The sequence below is a fragment of the Gastrolobium bilobum genome, unplaced genomic scaffold (assembly GCF_033153095.1).
Source record: "Gastrolobium bilobum isolate Gb01-03AN ecotype WA unplaced genomic scaffold, APGP_CSIRO_Gbil_v1 utg3966, whole genome shotgun sequence".
NCBI lineage: Eukaryota > Viridiplantae > Streptophyta > Magnoliopsida > Fabales > Fabaceae > Gastrolobium > Gastrolobium bilobum.
This window is the reverse complement of record NW_026898636.1, coordinates 366636-390620: the sequence shown is the minus strand read 5'-3', so window position 1 is coordinate 390620 and position 23985 is coordinate 366636. Positions and strand designations below refer to the sequence as shown.

At 33.9% G+C, this 23985-nt stretch overlaps 3 protein-coding genes across 3 annotated transcripts; 2 read left to right on the top strand and 1 right to left on the bottom strand.

Annotated features, from left to right (window-relative positions):
- Window positions 1–294: 294 nt before the first annotated feature.
- On the bottom strand, window positions 295–6894 carry LOC133317883 (uncharacterized). The gene is made up of 9 exons (XM_061519779.1): window positions 6736–6894; window positions 6506–6556; window positions 4723–4744; window positions 4207–4321; window positions 3781–3813; window positions 3163–3288; window positions 2647–2753; window positions 2476–2550; window positions 295–802 (listed from the first exon to the last, which is right to left on the bottom strand). The coding sequence occupies exons 1-9, from the start codon at window positions 6859–6861 to the stop codon at window positions 432–434; spliced, it is 1026 nt and encodes a 341-aa protein (XP_061375763.1). The 5' UTR covers window positions 6862–6894; the 3' UTR covers window positions 295–431.
- Window positions 6895–14985: 8091 nt separating this feature from the next.
- LOC133317894 (class V chitinase-like) lies at window positions 14986–16191 on the top strand. Its single transcript, XM_061519794.1, has one exon. It carries the CDS (start codon window positions 14986–14988, stop codon window positions 16189–16191), a length of 1206 nt encoding a protein of 401 aa, XP_061375778.1.
- A 5443-nt stretch (window positions 16192–21634) lies between these two features.
- LOC133317916 (class V chitinase-like) lies at window positions 21635–23541 on the top strand. The gene is made up of 2 exons (XM_061519818.1): window positions 21635–22721; window positions 23481–23541. The coding sequence occupies exons 1-2, from the start codon at window positions 21635–21637 to the stop codon at window positions 23531–23533; spliced, it is 1140 nt and encodes a 379-aa protein (XP_061375802.1). The 3' UTR covers window positions 23534–23541.
- The last annotated feature ends 444 nt before the right edge of the window (window positions 23542–23985 follow it).

Sequence of the window (23985 nt, the reverse complement as noted above, 5' to 3'; positions counted from 1 at the left end):
AATTTTGGATAATAAAATGGCACCATATGAGACAGTGCCAGGTTATAAAGAATATGCACCATGACCCCAGGTTGGAACAATTCCTAGATAATCCAATAGACCCACCCATATCATTCAACATGTATCCAAATGTGCAAGAACATGCAGAACAAATAGGTATCCTCTCTGCTAGAAAGAAATTAATGACATGAACCGTGCACATTTGAATTACCACATAAAATGGAGGACTGATACAAATAATGGACCACCATCTAGATAAGGAATTAGTATAAAGCATATGTCAATTCTACACAGTAGTATTAAACTAAAATAAGATGTATTCATCTGGATAAGGAATTAGTATCCAAGCATAATTCACCTCGGGCTGTATTCATCTATGCATTAAATACCATGTGACTGAAGCAGGAACCTAAACGTGGAGGATGAGGATCCTAACTGCCTTCAAATAATATGTGCTCTTTTTCTAAAGTGGTCCTATCTTCGACAACTGAGACCCAAATTTCTGCAATCTTAGCAACTCTTCCTTCTGAAATCTCAACTAAAGTAAAGGCTCTTGTTGTACCTTTTGCCTCTGGTGAAGAAAGAGCACTTTCATCGTTTAAGCTTCTCTTGTCTTCATCCCCCAACCTTTTGACCCTTGGAACAATGGCCCCATTCAAGTATATGGTGTTGTCAGCGCCAACCACAATCATTTTCCTAAAGCCATTGCCATATGCCAGCTCTTTGTGCATGTGACCGAACACAACCAATGGAATAGATACTTGATTGTTCTCTTTTAGCAAGGATATTGCGTGTGCTAGATCTGTTATACAAACATAATAAACTAGGTTAAAACCGGTATCCCGTTTTTGCTATGTTTGCATTATCTCCATCACACGTAGCATACTAAGATACAGTTCCATCAAAACTGAAAAGGGCCAGCAAAATCACTACTATAATTTGATACGTGGGAGGAACCTACATAAGCATTTTTTTTTTTGCTTCTCAGACTATTCTCCCACCAGGTAGTTGAGAGATTAATCTCCAGAAATATAGTTAAGTGCCAAAGGCGGGGATCCCTCCCAACGGTAATTTTTTCCATACACAAATCCCACGATCCAACGCAAGACCACCTGCTTAAGGACCCCAGCCCCTTCCACTCGGACCAAGACACGTTGGTGAATATACACAAGCATTTGAAATAAAAGAACCAATTTGTTACGAACACAATAAATAAAAATGGGAATTTGGCTTTATCGAGGAAGCCTGACCTCAAATGGCTTTACTGAGGAAACCTGACCTCTTGCACATAGTGCTTTTTTCCAAATAATTCTTCTAATCATCTTTATTCAAATATTTCAAGGTTTAAATAGATAATACAAGCCAACAAAGTAACTACCCACTAATACTAGATAGACTCCACTAATAGTTAATGCCTAAAGTTGAAATTCAAACAACAAAACAAAAAAAATAACTACCCACAATCCACTATTTAAACAAACCAACAATTCATAAAATAATAATAAAAAAAAACTGTAACATTCTCTCCCCCTAAAAATTACTCTTGTCCTCAAGAGTAAAATCAATATCAAGTAATTAAATCATCTTCAATATCCATATCCGCCTCTCCTTTGCTGTTGATTGGAAAACGTCCTCTCGCCACAACTCTTTCTTTCTTCTTCTCAAAGAATTTTAGAATTGAATTTCTCATTGGATATCCCATGTCTAAACGAAAGTGGGGTCTTGGTTGAGGGACATTATTTGATTGAGATACTTTGACCGTATTTAAATTTTTAATGGTAATGTTGAGGGGAATTGCTCGTTTGGTGGAGAGAGAAAGAGATAAATGTTTGGGTGTGGAAGTCTCAAGTATGAAATGAGAACAATGGAATTGAGATAGTTTGGTGGTTGGTACTAGAGCATCTAGCCGATTGGAAAGTTTGGTAAGCATCTCCTTGAATTGTTTTGCCAAAGACAGAATCGCGTCTTCCAGTCTTTCGAATCGTTTCTCCATGCGTGGTGTTTGTGCCTAGCTCTGATACCAATTGTTACAAACACAATAAATAAAAATAGAAATTTGGCTTTATCGAGGAAGCCTGACCTCAAATAGCTTTACTGAGGAAGCCTGACCTCTTACACAGAGTGCTTTTTTCCAAATAATTCTTCTGATCATCTTTATTCAAATATTTCAAGATTTGAATAGATAATACAAGCCAACAAAGTAACTATCCACTAACACTACATAGGCTCCACTAATAGTTAATGCCTAAAGTTAAAATTCAAATAACAAAACAAACAAAATAACTACCCACAACCCACTATTTAAACAAACCAACAATTCATAAAAAAAAAAAAAAAAAAACTGTAACACAATTATTTAGCATCAGTAAGGAGAAAAAAAAAACAGTTTTGACAGTTGACATGATTTCTGACTGCCAAAACCACAAAAGGATAACATTTTTAATAACAATCGAATCTCCTAAGTATATACTATACCTGGGTCACCATGATCACCATCACCCTCAAATTCCCAATCTTTTCCACATATATCATTCAAATCAGAACCAAGGCCTACATAAAGTTAAAGTTCAAAAGTCACTGTGTGTTAGATGAGACAAATTAGCACTACTGGAGCTGATGTTTTAAAATTGAGATGCTGTGTTGCACCTGTCGGTCCATTATGTGCAAGTAATATAAGAAAATGATCTTCTGGTGTGCCAAGAGCAGCTTTCTGGATTCTCTTAGCACTCTCATCCATATCTTTGACTCCATATCTAAGAGAAAGCTCAAATTTGATAAATTGATTTTGAGCTACAATGGCAACTTTAGTAAGGGTAAAATACCATATAACATGATCTCCTTGACAAGTCACAAGAGGCCATCTAACTCTATTTTTACTGTAGCTTATGCCTTATGAAAAAACTGGATAATTAAATGAGCCAATGCAAGATGGCTGTTAGATATGAGAAATACATTAGAAACATACAAAGATAACACTATGACCACCTGTTGGGAAAATTGTAAGACATTCTTTCAAATTAATCAGATAATTAGAGCAAATAGGTGAACTTGACTCTTTTTTGTAGGCATTATAAGCAAAGGTGGAAATCTGAAAACATTAAATAGACATTTAAGCCTTTTGAGAATTGAATTGTCTATAATTGCTTTAGTTATAATACACACCTTGCAGTAAGAAGCCTTTCCCGGAATAATGGTTTACCCCCACAAGAAAATGGCCGTCCACCAACAACACTTACTTTTATCAGAGGGAAGTCTAGACGTTGATAAGCCACATGCTCCTTGCCAAGGCTGAGTTTTACATTAATAGATTTATTTATCAATAAAATTTGTAAGGATCTCTTAAAAGTATAGAAGTACTATAACTGAACTCTGAAGGAAATTAGCCATGATTGGGATTGGAACAAAGAAAAAAGGTAAACTGAGAAAGATGCCAAATTAGGCTTTTAAGTAGTCAACTTTCCTCTTCAGTAATTGGTAACTTTACTCTTGAGAAGTTTCTTGCACAGTAAAAAAAAATCATCATAGGCATCTCAAAATCTCTTTTAAACATCTAATGGGCTAGGAAAAATGGCCCATTATATTTTGATAAATTTATGAACTTATTACTTCATCCATAGAATAATATAAGCATATTAGCAACAGATGGAAACAGCATAGACGTTTACATCAGGAATATAGATAGGGTAAGAAATTACAATGCAGAACATGCACAAAGTCACATTAATAGATCAGAGAAAAAATTCCCAGAATGAATTGAATCTTTATAGATAATAGGCTTACCATTCTAGCTGAAGCTGAACTTTATCCTTCTCACTGACATTCAAATCAAACTGTTAGTTTAAATTTGGACCAAATATCAGCACTTGAGAGAGTTTGAAATATGTGCTTGTTCACATTGTGAGTTCATTGTCCTTTTATCCCATCCGATTTTTTTTTAAACAAATAAATCTTAAATAAGTCTCATGGAAGAATCTGACAACATGAACTTTGCCATTAAAGTTGGTTTTGTTGCCATATGACCAAAAGGTCACAAGTTTGATTCATATAATCAGCCTTGTCCAAATGTAAGATTATGCGGCTTATTATAGACCCACACAATGGGTCTAACCTATCCCTGGACCCAGCATAGAGCGGGGGAGCTTTATAGCACCAGAATGTCCTTTTTATAGAAGCATAATGATCCAGGACAAAACATGTAAACTTCACCTTCCAGAAAACTGTTCAGTAAACCAGGAATCATGGTTTCCCAATATTACTGCTTTAGCAAATTCAAGATTTGCAACATTCTGAACGACTTCAACATTTTCATCACCAAAATCACCTAACAAAACTCAATTCAGGACAATTGAAAAAGGAAGGAAACAATAAGAGAGGGATAAGCCGTGTAATAAATAAATCATAATAAATCTTAGCAGTTACATAATGAAGATAAATTAACAGGATATAAACTTGGCATGCAATGACATGCTGATTTGTTCAAGTGTCTAGCTATTAGTGCTCATCAGTCATCATATATACAAGGAACACTCCTGAGGTATTCAGATTCAACAGAGCAAAGTCATGGCATTCAATTTTCAATATGAGCACTGTTTTTTTCATAGGTGTACACCAGCCATTTCCACATCAATCAGAATAGGCCATGAGGAAGCAAAGGCACTTAAATGCATTTAAGAAAAATCACCATAGTGCGATAGGTTGATCAGCAGTAACAATGAAACTTGCCTGTAAACAGCACCAGATCTGGCTGCACTTCAATATAGGTCTATATTAGATTGATTACTGATAGATCGGACATACATCTACATGCTTGTTAAATAAGTTCATATAAACTAAAAAATGGAGATATGACAATATAAATTAATATAAAGGAAACTCACTGCATAAAACCATACATGATTAATTCAATTTTGGCGTTTATACACAAATGGCATTACTCCATTCTCTGTAGGCTTCTCCATCACAAATGTTTACACAAATGTCACACACACTAACACTTTGTTTGAAACAAGGAAAAAATGGAGGGGCTTGTTTTGGGAAATTGATATTAAGGGTGAAAGTGTATTATCGAGTATGGAAAGTGAGAGGAACATGGGAGGAACATTTAACCTTAATTCCACCAAAATTAATCACTCAAGAGGGAATAAAGAACAAATTCAACCCAAAAGCTTAAGCTATTAAGTGAAGGCCCATTAATGGTTTATATATTTCTCTAACACGCCCCCTCACAGGAGGACCCACTGGGATTAAGGGTGGCTAATGCACAGACCCACCTACCTGTGCTAAGAAATTCTACAAGAGAAAGTGACGAGCGGTGATGATTGAATCCGTGATACCAAGGCTTTGATACCATGTAAAGAACCAATTCAATCAAAAAGTTTAAGCTATTAAGTGAAGGCCCATTAATGGTTTATATATTTCTCTAACAACAAGTTTATAGTATTATAAGTTACATACTTATTCTTCTAAACACAATCTCAATAGAAAATAACGATGGATGAATATGCAATATCATAATGTTTTCTTCATTTTCATTCTCCTTGTCTATATGACATCCAAGCAAAAGATGAGAAAAATATTTTCTAATTTTTCATTTTGATTCCCTTTATTTTTATTGCTTCAATTTTTTCCCTTCTCATTTTGTTCACAAACAAAGGCTATCTTTTGGATTATTCTCAAATCTCTAACCAAACTTGAATCTCATCTAACTTTTTGCAGCCTTTCTATATTAAATAGTAACTAGCTAGTTCATTTTAGCATCTTTCTAACTCTAATGACTACAGCCGGAGACTCTTTAACTCCATAAATAGGATTTTTATTTATTTATTTTGGTTTACATGTGAATGGAACCGACCCCATTCTACTATTATTACTTGTGCTATGGCCAAGTGGCAGAAAATCGGAATTGAAGAATATCTATATTTTGGCAAAACATTAAATTTGACTGAAATATGCCAATCCACTCCACTTTCTAGCGGGATAATATGTAATTGGCTTGACTCATAATAACTTAATATCAAGTTTTGGTGTTTAACGGGTATGAAAGTATGAAACCCTGCATAGGATACTTCATCATAAACAAAATGTCCAAAAAAAAAAGGCAAAAAACTAACCTTCACTTAAGAACCAAGGCCAAATTAATAATAACAATCAACTAAGAATCATTTTCCTCTGTAGTACTTGAAATTTGTATTCCACAACAATGCAAGATTTTCTAACATCTTACGAAAACTAACAGCCTCAAAGTTTTTTTCCCCCTAATTAAAAATATAATTTTGATCTGTAAATCTATCTTTTATTATTATTATTACTACTTTTTTTTGTAGGGTTCACCCTCCACAATTACAATGTACAATTCGGGGATGGGGAAAAGGAAAGGGATATTGAAGGGGAACATAGACCACACCCCACCAAAGATTGAATCAAATAGCAATCAATATATGCAAAAGTTTTTCAACAACAGCAACAAAAAAAAAATGGAAAGAATCAGAATGGATGATAAAAGTACCTTCAAGAACTCAAGTGCCTGCGTATCTTCTTCTAAGTTCCAGCAATCATGCTTCAGAAAACACAAAAATCAGAACTTTTCTGGAAAATGAGCGAGTAAAGGAATATGGATGATTATGGGAATTCTTCCAAAATTAGCAACTTTTCAACAAACATCTGAAGGAAACATTGGGTTTTGGAAATTGGAACAGTAACAGTGAAGAAGTGTGTTGAATTGAGAAGAGACTTTACCACATCACCGACGACGGCTATTCGAATAGAGGACGCGGCCATTGAAGAGCGACAGAGGTTACGCTTCGAGCTCAGACAATAACCGAAGGAAAAAACGGTAGGCGCGTTAATATACGCGCTATACATAGGCACGGATAACCTTTGCCTCTATCACGCGCTCGGCTCCTTGTTTGGCATGATGCTTAAAAATTGAAACAAAACAATTACGGAAAAGTTATATTTATAAATTTTTATACATTATATTATGGGGTTTACATTTGTTATTTAACATGACACAACAAACTTTTTTACACACAATATTTTGTGGGCCCACATTTTTTGAAGAAAAAAAAAATTACGATACGCAAAACAAATCTCTATAACATTATACAATTACTTTTCTTACAACATAACTCTTATAAAATTCTTATATTATTTGTTGGAGATAATATATTTCAGCACATAATATATTATCCTTAGTATATATATATATATATATATATATATATATATATATATATATATAATTTGTAAGAGTTTAATTTTTTTTTTTATAAATATACCCCTCCCCTCTATCTAATAACTATTGTGGAAGTTCTTTTAACCACAAATTATCTTATCACTAATAAATCAAGGTATATTATTAAAGCTGTTGTTGGATAGCCAGTTACATGTTCTTATTGGCGTAAGAAAAGTTCCTTACCCTTTATAATTGAATATGTATATCATATGATCCAAAGCTGTTGTTGTATGGCAAGTTACATTCTTATTTCTTATTGGCGTAAGAAAAGTTCCTTACACTTTATAATTGAATATGTATCATATGATCCACTATATTTCACTTTAATTGCATTTTTAATATTGATCTTGCTTATGATAAGAGAATGATATAAGATTATTTCAATCCGGCCGAAATGTTCTGGAGATCGGTAAAACACAATGGATGGCATTTGAAACTACACTATGATATTCAAGTTAACATCTGAGTAAGGTAGGTAGGTTGTAGGTATATAATGATTATGTTAGAAATATAATGAAAAGAAAAGATGGCTAAACAATCACACAAAAAGGGAGTGAATTGTGTATTACTTTTAATTCAAGAAACAATTCAAAATTCAATGATTTTCAACACAACTTCAACCAAAACAAAATTTTTAGATTATAAACTTAATTTGACCAGTCCAAGATAGGTTGGGTCAAATCAGATACGGTTGAAGGTTGAAGACTTTGGGCTAAGAATTGTAACAAGTAGGCAGAAATCTAAATCTGTATGTGCTTCTTCTCGTAAGGGCTATAAAGAGATTCTAACGCAATGGAAATTGGAAGCAACCGAGGGTACCTGCAAAGACACTTCGACGCTCAAGTCAATATCAATGCTAGGTTTATGTTATAGTTAATTGAAATCAGATGATCATATATGGGTTTATTCCCTTCATATTTATAGTAAGTTTTGTGCCGCTCTTTGTAGGCGGCATACTTTCTTATTGGTTGTTGTGGGTTGCTATCTTTTTGTTTCAATTGGTGCCTTTCTGGCCATTTCTTTGGTGAACAAGTCTATACAATAGACTGTTTTCTTAGGGTAGTGGCAAGCTGGAGCTATCTTTGTTTTCCCTTATGCGCGGTGGAACTCAGCTTGTTACTAAGACTTTCCTTAGTCTTTAAGTCATATAAGGTGACTTTATATGATAATCCGCGCAATGCTTGGTATGTGGATTCTGCGCAATGGGATCATTGCGTCTTCATGGGCCCTTTCTGGGATTTAAACCTCTTAAGCCTGTATGTTATCCAGATCAAAACCTTTTTCCCAACACAAAAACAGAATTAAAACAATTCCAATAACACAAAATCGGTTATAATGTATTCTCAATATAACAGAGTACAAAAGATATTTTCCTTTATGAGATATTTGGTAGAAGAGAAATATTTTTTTAATCAGATAATCACGATTCTAATGAATATGATGGGAGATTGAATTTTTCAGAAATGTTACTAAAAAGTTGTTTGATAGGCCAAAATGTTTCCGGAAATGTTGGGTCAATTTTTCTGATCATGTGTTTGGTTGATTGTAAATTATTGCTAGAAATGTACGTCATTTTATAAAACTAACCTTGATACATCCTAACTTCTAGACTTTTCATTTTCTTCAACCACAATATAGATCTTTTCATTTTTTTCCATCTAAAAATTTGTAAGCTTCCTCCTCAAGCGGAAAACCATGAAATAATGTTCTACACACCCATGGGAAATGAATTATCTGTTGTCTCACTAAAGTCTGATGCATTAGACCGGAAAAAAAAATTAAAAGAAGAAAAAGATGGAGAAAGTAAAGAGGACATAGATGCGGTAGGTCCTTTGTTCATGAATTTGTGAAAGAATAAATTCAAAAAGTAATTGTGTCACCTATCTTTTAGTTTGGAGACCATCTTCAAGAATCGGGCTTAGGGTGTTTAGGTTGGATCCATGCAAACTTGTTGTTGGGCTACTCACGGCAAGTGCACCGATCGTACAAGTAATATAATGATTAAATAAGATATCGTTCCCATGAGGATTATACTCAAGCACTAATTCACTATTGCAACTTAAGTTGGACAATCGAAATTGTATTGGTAACAGGATTTGAATTTGAAATTTAAAATATTAAAACTAATTACTCGCAAGAATTTAAAAGCAAGAAATTAAAGATTTGAATTAACTAATATAAAAGAACGTAGCTAGGATTTCGATTTCCTTTAATCTCTCTATTACGTCTAAATTCCTTCTTTACATTAATCGTCCTTAATATCAATCTAATCGATTCTTTCTTATGTAATTAGGGTTTAATCCCTTGTTACCCTAAACTTTTACAATCTTGCAAGAACCCTAGTTCCCCGGTTATTCCCCAAGAAGGTAAGCATTAAGTTCAAGAATCATAAAGATTACGCAAACCCTATGTCTATCCTAGAATCATAACGTTTACGATGAAATTATCAGATATGGATCGCACACCAACATTCCTATTGTCATGCATTTACCTAAGATCAATATATAAGATTCAAGCTTATATAAAGCATTAAAAACAGATAATTTCATTCATGATGAAAAGGAAAATTAACACAACGAATTGTTCAAAGCATAATAAAGATCTTGAATTCCATCTAACCCTAACTACTTAAAGAATTAGCCGGACATAGCAAGATCAAGAAAGAAAGAAAATAGAAAAGCTTCCCCAAACTCCATAGATGATTGGTGAATCTTCAATATCCCCAGTGCAGACTTGATGTTGATCCGTCTCCGCCTCTCACGAACATGAACTGATGAATCCTTCGCGTTCCCTCTGCTCCCAAGTGCCAAGAACTCTTCTTGAATATCAAAAACTCATTAATTCTGACCCCAAATGTGTTTTTAAAGGCAAAGAATTCGTGCCCTAAGTGGATACTGTAACATCCCGAGCGCTGACGAGGGCAGAGAGTGATCGCCGGTGCAAAGAGGCACGGACAAGGAGCGGCTCCTAACAGGCTTCCAACTGGGGGTTACATGCATGAATCGAATCGAATCGACATCCGACAGAGAGGGATTCCAAAGGCTGTGCAGGTATAAGACTACACAGTTTGGGATAGCTTATAAGAATTAATTGGTACTACCTATGCTAACAAGATGCATCTGCTTTTCGGTAGTCCAGATCGGAAGAACTCCACAGTAAAGCGTGCTTGACTTGAAGCAATTCTGGGATGGGTGACCTCTTGGGAAGTTTTCCCGGAAAGTGTGCGAGTGAGGAAAAAGCACACAGAAAGTATCGTGTTAGTGTGTGGTATAATACCCCTAACTTAAATAATTTAATTAATTACTTTAAATTAAGTAATTAAACATGTATTAGTGAGTAAAATTAAGTATAGGGCCTAATTAAGTGAGTTGGGGTCACTTTTGAGGTAAAAAGTGAACTCAGTGAAGATTAAGGGGTATAAATGGGTGCAGACAAAAGTACCCAAAATATAAAAATAAAAGTGGAAATATTCCTAGAATAATATTCCAGACCTTTGGGTAAAGTTTGGTGGTAAATGGAGTTGAATAGATAGATGAGCTAATACCCGCTTAAAGCCACTTAACATAAGTTAAGTGACTCAAAGCATAAGAAACCAATTCATTTCCCCCCCTCACCCGTCGACCAAGAAAGAAGAGAAGGAGAAGAAGAGAAGGAGAAGAGGGAAAGGGAGGTCCAAAACCCTAGATCCCTCAATTCTCAACCTTTTTGAGTGATTCAAAAGCCTAAACCACTCCAAATCTTCCCCTCTTTCATAATCCAAGCTTGGTTTTGAGTGGAAAGCATTGTGGAGTGAGATTTCTCCTCCCTAAAATTCAACCCATTGGAGAAATTGTGGAGTTGGGTAGCTTTTACCTCCATGGGAGCTTAAGGAACAACCATTCCATTGTTGTGTGATCACTGGTGGTAAGTTTCCACTCTTTTTCACTTGATTCCTTGAGGTTTTCATGAGTTTAGGTTTTGATGAATAGTGTTTTAGGGTTTTATGTTAATGTGAGTAGATTGGCTATGTTCAAGGAGGATTGAGACTTAGTGTATGTTATGAAAAATGCTATGAATGACGTTTAATCGGTAGAAGTGAGTTTAGAGTGTTATTTTAGTATGCTTTGAGATTTGGAGAAATCTAGGCTTGGAACTATGGATTTCCTTGCGTTGTTAGCATTGTTTGATTGTATTTCTTGTGTTGATAGGATTGAGGCAAGGGGACCAAGTGGAGTGACCAACCCTTGTGGTTGTGAGCAATTGAGGAAAGTTCAAGAGCAAGGTAAACCTTTGGACCTTGGGGTTGATCCCATTGAGTGTTCCACCATACTTCGTTGAGGAGAAATGGTTTATGAGATGTGATGTGTAATTATGATAGTAATAGTATGCCCATTCATTGATTCATGCATTGATAAATGTTATGATTGATTACTTGATGTTTGATTGTTTAAGAGTGATTGAGGAATGGTTGATAGAGGTAGAAATAGGGATTGAGGAATAATTGATAGAATTATGATGAGAATGGTTGATAGGAACTTCCCTTGGAAACAGCCCTATGTGGATCTCCATGTGGTTAGAGCCTAAGAGAAACAACCATATGTGGATCTCTCTTGGAGGTTCCTAGATTGAGGAAAGGACTTCCCTTGGAAACAACCTAGGTGGATCTCCATGTGGTAAGAGCCTAAGAGAAACAGCCCTTTGAGGATCTCTCTTGGAAGTCCATATAATGGTTATGGATAAGAATGTGTTGAACTGTTATGAATATGTGTACATCGAAAGTGAACCTTAGGGTGGAGTGATCTCTAAGGACCTCTGGTTTACTGTGATATATTCGTATATCTCACCCCGTGTTGTGGGGCATCATTTCAGGTACTGATAGAGGTGAGGTTGATCGAGGCAAGAAGTATGAGTAGATTGTACCTGATAGCTGGATATTTTGAGTTGCACATTTAGAATTGCTATATGTATATTTTGATGTCTCATTATGTATTTTGAGGGACTTAGTGCATGATCATTGTAATGGTGAATACCTTGTTGTAAATGACCTATAGCTTTGATCATGTTCCTTTTGTAGCTAAGTCCTTTGGCATGTATGAGAAATTTGTAAGAACAATGATGTAATTGAGACCTGATGATGTTGTAATGTTGTAATTAATGAAGATATATGTATGATGAAATGGTATGCATGCCTCTCTTAGTGTATGAGTACCTTGAAAGACTAGAATTCATGTATTGAAAGGATTATATGATGTCAATTAGGTGAAAGAAGACCTTTGGGTTGAAAATCCAAGTAAAAGTAAAGATATCCCGTCTTGTTGTCCAATTTTCGTATCCTATATGATATATTTGGACCCTTGTGTCTTAATGGAAGTGGTAGATCTTTTTCTTAGCTTTCCATTGAGACAAAGATTGTGTAATTTGGAGGTGTACAACTCTAGTTAGGGTTCAAACACTCAAGCTTGGTGTTGTCCCCAGAAATCTGGCGCTACTAGCGCCGTGTTGGCGCTAACCGCGCCAAGGGACAGAGAGGGAACGTATTCTCGGCGCTAATCGCGCCAGTCTGGCGCTAACCGCGCCAAATACAGGGAAATACTCTATTGTTTCACGCTAATCGCGCCGTTTTCACGCTAATTGCGCCGGAAACAGTGGGTTCAGCACTCGTTACGTAGAAAGTTCATAACTTGGGCTACAGTGCTCCGAATTGAGCGCGGTTTGAACCTACGTGTAGATAACGAAGAGATATATAACATATTGGAAGATGAGAACTATAAAGTAAGTATAGAAATTCCAATTTAATAAAAAGTGAAGAGAGTCTATTATTGAACTCGAACAAAATAATGATATGATGTTAAGTTTAGTTTTGATTATTCCGCAAAGTATAAGGTTATGGTCACGCAATTGGTTATTTCAAACTTGGCGTTGTTAAAAAGGAAAAACAAGTAAGTTTTAAAAAGGAAAACGAAAAATTTATCCAGGTTTTAATTGAATCAATGTGATTGTAACTGCGCTTAATATCATAAAGCAATGTTAACAAACCGGTTCTAGAACGGGGTGTTACATGTGGGGATAGTCATTGATTCTTGAAGCGGTCGGGCACAGATACTTCAAGTGGGCCTAAGTTGGGTTTTTCAGGGCGCTTAAGCCTGCTCATTCGCATCAGCGTTTTCTTTCTTGGCCGCGCTTAAGCCCTGAGTTGGGGCTTAAGCTTCCTGAGGCCGTGGCTATTTGCTTATTTGAAATATTTTGGGGGCTTAAGTCTCCTCTTCAACAACTTGATGATCGTGATTTTCTTTGGATAGATCCTCGTATCTTTTAGTTTAGATCTCCATCTATCATATCTTCACATTTACTCCATTTATCATCAAATCCCTTCAAAATAGCTAATATAATTTATTTAATTCATAATCAGATAATGTTCATGATTTTATGTTAAAACCCTAGTTTTTGACTTGTTCAACTTGATAATTTATATTAATTTAACTTATAAAAACAAGATAAACTAAAGATTTATCACTTGTCAACGGGATAAATGTGGTTCAATTAGATCCAGTACAAGGGTGGCTATAGGTTCAAGTCAAGTTTGACGATTGATTTTGACACAGTTATGGACCTAGCCCATAATTTTGATATGGTCCAATGCTATGACTAATTTCTACATATTTAACCATTCATTGCAATAGATTTCTTTGCTCCAGAGGCACATAAGAATTTCTTACACATGACTCATTAGGCCAACAAAAGTTAGTTCATCACTTCATTTGCATGCGATAAATTGACTTTTTCATAGGAGTTACTCTTATACACGTTACGTTGTTTATAAAAATATTAGCATATTATCTTTCATAAAAAATATATATTATATCATATTATACATAATATATAAATTTAGAATTTAATTTTTTGTGTACTGGGAGTATAAAAAAATTGTACATTTACATCTAATAATGAGATTAAACATTAATTAATGAACTTGACATCTTATTCGCATAATCAAAAATATTAAATTATGTGGTTGGACTCCCCTGATGAAGACTGGGTTAAAATCAATGCAAATGGCACTTCAAGAGGGAATCAAGGTCTTGCCACATGTGGAGAGTTGTTGCAGAACCATGCTGGTCATTGTTTAGGCGGGTTCACTTATAAAATAGGTTACTATTCAGCGCTGGTTGCAAATTTTGGGGGATTTTAAAAGGCTTGAATTGGCTTGGTATAAGAGTTGGCAAAGGGGGAATGTGGGAAGTGATTTAAGTAATGTTATTGCTGTGCTCATCAAAGATGATGAATTGATGATGTTGTTTGTGAGTCTCATTTGGTGACTCAGATACAAGTATTGAGGATGTATAAAATAATCAAAAAATTAAATTGAAGCATGAACTGAACTGAATTGCACTTAAAATAATCGAATTTTAAAAATTAATTCATGAACCGAACCGATTTTTAAAGAATCATTTCATGAACCAAATCGGTTTTTAGAACTAATTTAAGAACCGAACCGCTTTCAAACCGAACCAAACTGATTTTTATTACTTTATTTTAAAAAAAAATTTAATTTTTTTTTATAGAATAAGGTTGACCCAAACTGTTTTCGAATCAAACCGAATTACTTCCGAACTGAACCAAATTGGTTTTAAATCAAACCGAACCGAACTGATTTCGAACCGAACCAACCGACCATTTAAATCAATTGAACCATCCATTTAAACCGAACTGGTTGAGAAGCTATAATCAAACTCGAATTCCCATCACATTCATCAAAGGAAATAAGGAACACAATGGCCAACTCCAAAAGGCTTTCATTTCTGATTTTCACTATCCATGTCATGCTCCAACTCTCTTTCTCCTCTGCACAAACTGTAGTGAAAGGAGGATATTGGTATTCTGATTCTGGGCTTGCAGCATCTGACATTGATCCTTCCTATTTCACTCATCTTTTTTGTGCATTTGCTGACCTTGATAGCTACACCAACCAAGTCACCATTTCTTCTTCCAATGCACCCTTGTTCTCAACCTTCACCCAATCCGTTCAGCAAAAGAACCCTTCAGTGAAAACCCTTCTATCCATAGGTGGTGGTGGAGGTCCTTCCCTAGCAGAAGCTTTTGCTGCAATGGCTAGCCAAGCCAGTAGCCGTAAGTCCTTCATAGACTCTTCAATACAAGTAGCTAGAAGCAACAGCTTCCATGGTCTTGATCTTGATTGGGAGTACCCATCATCAAACACAGACAAGACCAACTTTGGGTTACTCGTCAAGGAGTGGAGAGAAGCTATTGCTCAAGAGTCAAGTAACTCTGGTAACCCTCCATTGTTATTATCTGCAGCAGTGGCAGGCTCTGATCAGATATCTCCACTGGAATATTACCCAGTTCAAGAAATTGCTAACAACTTGGATTGGGTTAACGTGATGGTCTATGACCTTTTCACCTCAGATGGTTACCGAGCTGAGACACAACCACATGCACCATTGGAAAACCCACAAGGCCAATTCAGTGGAGATGAAGGGGTTACAAAATGGATTCAATTAGGATTGCCTAAAAATCAATTAGCATTTGGGTTACCATTTCATGGCTATTCATGGCGTTTGGTGAATGCTGATGACCATGGATTATTTGCTAAAGCAACTTCTGGTGAAGGGTCTATTGGGTATGGGGATATCAGGCAATTCATAAGTGATCAAATGGCACAGACTGTGTATGACTCCACATTTGTCACAGATTATTGTTATTCTGGGACAACATGGATTGGTTATGATGATACTCAGAGTGTCACTGCAAAGGTTAATTATGCCAAAGAAAAGGGATTGATTGGGTATTTTGCTTGGCAAATTGACTCTGACGACGACAATTGGACACTTTCTAAAACTGGTGAGTACTATGAATTAGTTTTATGTTCTGCAACTATATCCCAATTTTTTTGCAATGAAATAGAATATCGTTACACATCATTAATAGCTTTAGTTTATCAGTATGTTTTTCTGTGTTAAACTCTTTTAAAAATAAGTGGCTCTGTATGGCTACTATGAATTGTTTCTCTACGTTCTTCTTTGTCTGTATTATATTTCTAATGGCTAAAATCTTATACCGGATGAAATATTGAAATTTTGCTAAATAAATTGTGGTTATTGTTTTTTTAAAAACTACGAGTTTAATTTGTATGTAACATAAGATAATGTCTCAAAGTATTCCGGTGGTAAGCAGTTAAGAATTTGGGGTCGTGTTGTCTGCAATATTATAAATAGTGAAAGAGTAATTTGACTTGAACGTGTCTTTGGTTATGGGTACCTTTTGCCCTTGATTGGAAGAAAAAGTCGAGGATAAAAATAAATTCAAGGGAATAAAAATCCCATAGCGTTTTGCCAACGCATACATTTTTTTAAGTTCTTATTGTGGCGGATAAATAATCGCTTTAATGTTAGTCAACGTAAATAAGTTATTTATATTTGCTCTCAAAACGATATCGTTTTTGGTTAAAGAATTAAAAAATTATAATGAAAAAGACTATTATAACCTTGAAATAAATTATAATTACAAAAATACATTGATTTTCGCCACAAAACGACATCGTTTTGTGTTCAATGTAGATAAATTATGAATTTGGATCCTCTCATGTTTAAAAGTGGTCATGTGGTCATGTTATTTGATTATAACCACTTATTTAAAAATCATATATTTTTTCTTATCTCATCGTTAATGAGTGGAAATGAATAACTGTGATCAAATAACATTGATTACATGACCATTTTTTCATATGAAAAAATTCAAATCCATAAATTATCTACATTGATTGATCGTTGAAAAAGCTAACCCATAAATAATTATGCTGAGGGAATATGATACTTTAAACTCTAAAGATATTTGGACGAGGGATTAGTCTCATGGCTATCGGCTGTGGGGATACCGGATGTAATCAAAAAAAAAAAAATTAACGAAAACATATGAAACAGCTCCGCACACATCATGCGAAGAACAATATCTCAAAGGGTAAAGATAGTTACACTTACACACACAAGTAAATTTAGATTCCTCGCAAAAAAGAGAGAGCCGATGACTGATTTTTTTTTTAATGTGTAAATAATATATGTTATTTATTAGCCACACTTTTCAATGTTTATGTGTGATACAAGTTTGCGTATGCCATATCAAATTCAACAACAATTTATTTAAAGAAAACTGTATGCCGTTAGGAATAATCATGTGATGTTCTATATTGCAGTTAGAATAGTTTTAAAACTAGCTTTGTATATCATACAAAAGATTTTATAAAAGTTATATTATAAAAAAGGATAGGATATTGTGACAATCAATTAATGTTACTACTACATCTTAATCGTTGATTTTCGTCAATCAACGATTATTATTTTTTAAATTAAACTCATTAATTAATTATTAATTCGCGATAAATGATAACCGTTGATTGACAGAAATCAACGATTAAGATGTGATAGTAACATTGGTAGTAACATTATTTGGTTGTCACAATATCCTATCCCTATAAAAAAAATGAACTTGTAATATTATAGAGATTCATTTTTTGTACCTTAATTTTTTTTCTTCAAAAAATATAGAACCATAAAAAATTATATGTGTAGGAAACTTTTTTATTTTGCTATTGCAATGATTGATGCAAATCCCATCATACAAATATACCGATCTACATAATTTCAATTCTTTTGATCTTTCAAATTTCTAATTAAATAATAATCTTTTATTGTACTTGCAGCTTTTAATGCTTGGGGATCATAAATACGAGGGCAACAGGACAGCTCAGAGGCGGATGCTATATTGCTATTATATAATCAGTTTAGTTTGTAATAATCGTAAGACCAATAAAGATATAAATATTTGTATTCCATGCGCCTTTACAGTCATGGCACTCTTGGGATTTGTTTGTGGGTTAAATTATTCTTCAAATCTAGTTTGTTCCTGGACTGGTATTAGCCTTGTGAGTTGAGAGGGAAGTTGGTAGGGAATAAAATGCAATTGCCAATAGTTGTCTATATTAATTTGCCAAACTTATATTGATAGTACTCTAAGTCCTTATGTTCTCTTGTTGGAATCAGATTGAGGGGTAACAATCTCATTTGTCTGTAGTAATTATGTTAGAATGCACAAATGAAAAAGTTAATAAATTCTAAAATAATAACATGATAAAGGATTTTGGAAAAACATGATTATCATATATATATATATATATATATATATATATATATATATATATATATATATATCAAGGATAAAAACATAAGAGGAAGCGATGCTGAAGGAATAATATTTATTAGGTTGATTTTTCTCTCCGAGTTTTATTTTTTATTATGTGTTTTTTAATGGAAGAATAATATTTTTTTTAAAGGGACAGAAAACCAATCTTAATATATAATTGTCTTTAATTTAGTACGTCCATCATATTTGAGATCAACGTTTGAGATCAAATGCATTGAATTTGTAACCCTTTATAATCATTGCTTCTAATTAAAAGCATTAAGTTTATAGCCGTTATTATTAATTGGGCCACATCAACTAGACTCATGCGATTTCTATTATGTGGGCGTTACATTTCTAACAACCTAATAATTGGACTAACTTGAAATCTCGAACATTGTTGGATTTGAATGAAAATCTATAAGGCCATGATACCATATGCACGTTAATCGCTAGATTGGAGAAGATGGCAACAGAAATAGGGGAAAATTTAGAAATTGAGATTTTAAGGTTCCGGGACTAATTTGAAGTATTGGTTTTTCTCTTGCCATGGCTAGGGGTGTTTATCAACCGATCCAAACCGATTCAAACCACGAAAACCGAACCAAAAAATCGATAACCGAATAAACCGAAAATCGAAAAATCGGAAACCGAAAGAAAATCGCAAATTTTAATTGGATTGGATCGGTTTTCGGATGGGTTGATGAAAATCGATCCAATCCAAACTGATCCAATATATTAATTATCCTCTACCTACTTGTCTTTTCTTCAATCATAGCCCAAAAATTTCTAAACTCAAGACCCATTAACTCATCAACTAAACCCAAAAAAAAAACTTAGTCACCTCTCATCAACTATAGTATTGTTTACTGATATTTTTGTATTTCAATTTTAGTTTTTTTTACAAAGTCAATATATACAAAAGATGTTATTTGCACAATAATCACGAAACTAATTTTAGGATATTCAAAAAACCGAAAACCGATCCAATCCAAACCGAAAAAAATTGGATTGGATCGAATCGGATTTGAAAAAAATATAAACCGAATGGATGATTATATGATCAAACTGAAGGGATTGGATCGGATGAGTTTTACTTCCAAAACTGATCCAATCCAGACCGCGAACACCCCCACTCATCCATTGGTTGCATAATTGCATTGCATCCCCTGCCATGCACTTTAACATCTATGAAGCACCGGTAGTTGTGTCTCGTGTTATTTCAAAAGTATTAATATTTCGATATATTTTGATACGTTTTAATATTAAATAATATTTTAAATACAGAATATATTATACATTAACAAAATATAATAAAAAAAATCACAAACATAAATAATAGATTATAAATACAAAATTGATAAACACCTCAATTATTGTAAATCATAAGAATAAAAAATACAAATTGCTTTTAAACAGAAGAAAAAATTAATTCTTTTTCAATTTTCATAGTCGTACAGAAGCAAAAAGCCAAAAACAACTAGTACTTGGTTATGAGATATAAAAATACAAATTTATGTAAACAGAATTTACATAATATAAAATAAAAATAAAAATAATATGAAATTAAAAAAAAAGGAACGATTCATTTCAGTCTTCACCTAGAGAGAGGAAGAACGCTTAAAAAAAAAAAAAAAAGGGACGAAGAACAGCGACAGACAACAAAGAATTATTAGTACGTCATCGTAGGTACGAAAATCGGAGGTTAACTGGTTAAGTGTCTCACGCAAAATAATATCAACATATTTGACATTGTCTCAAATACACGCATCCTTGGATAAATTCTTACTGCCTGTCGATTCACTCAAGGGGAAAACAATTATTATGTCGCTGAGAATTATTTTCTATTATAAGTCACTTTTCGATTTTCATTATAATTTATTTTTTTAATAAATAAAGATATCATATAAGATGTGTCTATAAGATACCTCTATCTTCTATTAGAAAATGAAACCTTTACTTAAACTTATGAGTAAATACCTTTTGGCTCGTTGATAAAAAATATGATTCCTATTTTAGTTTCTTAAATTACTCTTGAGGTTTTAAAAAAATTTAAAGTGAACTTATTTAGTTAAAATTATGGTCCTCATAAATTCAAAAAAATTTACATTAATTCTTCAAAAGAACTAAAATGAGTCCATTTTAAATTTCTTAAGAATCTCAAAAATAATTTTTTTAATAAAAAACTAAAGTGGAATTATATTTTATATTTTTTATTAGAGATCCAAAACAATATTTACTCTAAAATTAATCATTGAAGTTTTGGATAAATGGGTAACGTACGAACAAGAAAGAATTAAAAGAAAGAAGCGGTGGCCGCATTAAATATTAATAAATCCTTGACAATTTGACATGAAACGTGAAACTTGTTTGGGATATATTTTGTTATGTAGTAGGAAAAAAAATTATCTCATATTGTTGAAATAAAAGTATAAGTGAAACCCAAGGAGAAAGAAAAAAGAGTGATAAGATCCAACTTCTTTTTGTGTGTATAGAAGAGTTATTTATTTCATTTAAAATGAGATAAATATAACCCAACTTGTTTAGACCATTTTCTCCGCTCGAAACTAAACTTCATCCACGTACAGCCGCAACTTCACACCGCAATTGACGCGTTGACTTATTCCAATACATCTAGTAACAAAAAATTATTGTCACTACTCAAATATAAGTTTAACGCTAACATGTAATTAAAAAAGGATCTAATTTGTATGTCATTTTAATATCTCTCTCTCTCTTTTAATTTGTTGTTGATGTTCTTGGTTTTATAGGTACCCAATTCTGCTGTGTAATGTTACGGCCTGACGGGAAATAATCTTCTCCCTTCTCCAAGTTCTTTTGTCAAAAGTAAAGTTAACCCCAAATTTCACATTTACAGTAAAAGATATGTAAATGCTTACTTTAAACAAAAATACCAAACTAATTTTATTTATTTATTTTTATATATATAGTTATAGCCCTCAATAAACTTATTATCTTTAGATGGTTAGAATTTTCAAATCTATGGATTCGCATACGCAACCAGCATTAATAAGTCAAATATATACTAAAATTATGGATATGGACCAGACTTCATTTTTCTGTATCCCCATCTTGGAAACTAAAGTAAAGAATAGTCTTCTCAAACTCATTGAATTAAACAGTTGGGAGTAAAGATATATATTTACTTGAGAAGCTATAATCAAACTCGAATTCCCATCACATTCATCAAAGGAAATAAGGAACACAATGGCTAACTCCAAAAGGCTTTCATTTCTGATTTTCACAATCCATGTCATGCTCCAACTCTGTTTCTCCTCTGCACAAGCTGTGGTGAAAGGAGGATATTGGCATTCTGATTCTGGGCTTGCAGCATCTGACATTGATTCTTCCTATTTCACTCATCTTTTTTGTGCATTTGCTGACCTTGATAGCAACACCAACCAAGTCACCATTTCTTCTTCCAATGCACCCTTGTTCTCAACCTTCACCCAAACCGTTCAGCAAAAGAACCCTTCAGTGAAAACCCTTCTATCCATAGGTGGTGGTGGAGGTCCTTCCCTAGCAGAAGCTTTTGCTGCAATGGCTAGCCAAGCCAGTAGCCGTAAGTCCTTCATAGACTCTTCATTACAAGTAGCTAGAAGCAACAACTTCCATGGTCTTGATCTTGATTGGGAGTACCCATCATCAAACACAGACAAGACCAACTTTGGGTTACTCGTCAAGGAGTGGAGAGAAGCTATTGCTCAAGAGTCAAGTAACTCTGGTAACCCTCCATTGTTATTATCTGCAGCAGTGGCTGGCTCTGATCAGATATCTCCATTGGAATATTACCCAGTTCAAGAAATTGCTAACAACTTGGATTGGGTTAACGTGATGGTCTATGACCTTTTCACCCCAGATGGTTACCCAACTGAGACACAACCACCTGCACCATTGAAAAACCCACAAGGCCAATTCAGTGGAGATGAAGGGATTACAAAATGGATTCAATTAGGATTGCCTAAAAATCAATTAGCATTTGGGTTACCATTTTATGGCTATTCATGGCGTTTGGTGAATGCTGATGACCATGGATTATTTGCTAAAGCAAATTCTGGTGATGGGTCTATTAGGTATGGGGATATCAGGCAATTCATAAGAAATCAAATGGCACAGACTGTGTATAACTCCACATTTGTCACAGATTATTGTTATTCTGGGACAACATGGATTGGTTATGATGATACTCAGAGTGTCACTGCAAAGGTTAATTATGCCAAAGAAAATGGATTGATTGGGTATTTTGCTTGGCAAATTGGCTCTGATGACGATAATTGGACACTTTCTAAAACTGGTGAGTACTGTGAATTAGTTTTATGTTCTGCAACTATATCCCAATTTTTTTGCAATGAAATAGAACATCGATACACATCATTAATAGCTTTAGTTTATCAGTATGTTTTTCTGAGTTAAACTCCTTTAAAAATAAGTGGCTCTTTTAGTTGATGGCTACTATGAATTGTCTCTCTACGTTCTTCTTTGTCTGTATTATATTTCTAATGGCTAAAATCTTATACCGATTGAAATATTGAAATTTTGCTTAATAAATTGTGGTTATTGTTTTTTAAAAACTACCAAGTTTAATTTGTATGTAACATAAGATAATGTCCCAAAGTATTCGGGTGGTAAGCAGTTAAGAATTTGGGGTCGTGTTGTCTGCAATATTATAAATTCGGGTGTTAAGCAGTTAAGAATTTAAGTTGTGATAGAGAGAAAAATAAAGGAGAGAGGTGACCAAAAAAAAATAAAGGTGTAGGATTTATATTTTTGTAAGAGTGAAATGCTGCTCTCGCTCTTTGTGATTTGTGAAACTGAAATGACACAAGTTGTGTGATTAGGAATAACATTACCTTGTTTTAAAAGTGAGTAATTTTAAAAGTGAGTAATTGAGACATTAAGATAAAATACAACATCAATTTATTTAAAGAAAACTGTAAGCCATTAGGAATAATTATGTGATGATCGGTATATGAAATATACCAATCTGCATAATTTCAGCTCTTTTGATCTTTCAAATTTCTAATTAAATAATAATCTTTTATTGTACTTGCAGCTTTTAATGCTTGGGGATCAAGACTCAGCTCAGAGGTGGATGCTATTATATAATCAGTTTAGTTTGTAATAATAATAAGGCCAATAAAGATATAAATACTGGTATTCCATGCGCCTTTACAGTCATGGCACTTGGGATTTGTTTGTGTTCAAATCTAGTTTGTTCCTGAACTGGTATTAGCCTTGTGAGGGAAGTTGGTAGGGAATAAAATGCAATTGCCAATAGTTGTCTATATTAATTTACCAAACTTATATTGATAGTACTCTAAGTCCTTATGTTCTCTTGTTGGAATCAGATTGAGGGGTAACAATCTCATTTGTCTGTAGTACCTATGTTAGAATGCAGATATTATGTCATGTTGATAATTTTAAAGTAAGAACATGATAAAGTATCTTAGGAAAACATGATTCTTATGTATATATTAAGGATAAAGACATAACCAGAAGTGATGATCATCTCTATTTCGCACATCTCTATTTCTCAATAGCGTTAGGGTGATTTCTCT

Coding starts and splice junctions, on each gene's coding strand:
- LOC133317894 (XM_061519794.1), top strand. CDS start 14,986: ATGGCCAACTCCAAAAGGCTTTCATTTCTGATTTTCACTATCCATGTC.
- LOC133317883 (XM_061519779.1), bottom strand. CDS start 6,861: ATGTATAGCGCGTATATTAACGCGCCTACCGTTTTTTCCTTCGGTTAT. Junction 3,814..4,206: donor ACTGAACAGTTTTCTGGAAG/GTGAAGTTTACA, acceptor TTTGAATGTCAG/TGAGAAGGATAAAGTTCAGC. Junction 2,551..2,646: donor TGCACATAATGGACCGACAG/GTGCAACACAGC, acceptor AACTTTATGTAG/GCCTTGGTTCTGATTTGAAT.
- LOC133317916 (XM_061519818.1), top strand. CDS start 21,635: ATGGCTAACTCCAAAAGGCTTTCATTTCTGATTTTCACAATCCATGTC. Junction 22,722..23,480: donor TTGGACACTTTCTAAAACTG/GTGAGTACTGTG, acceptor TTGTACTTGCAG/CTTTTAATGCTTGGGGATCA.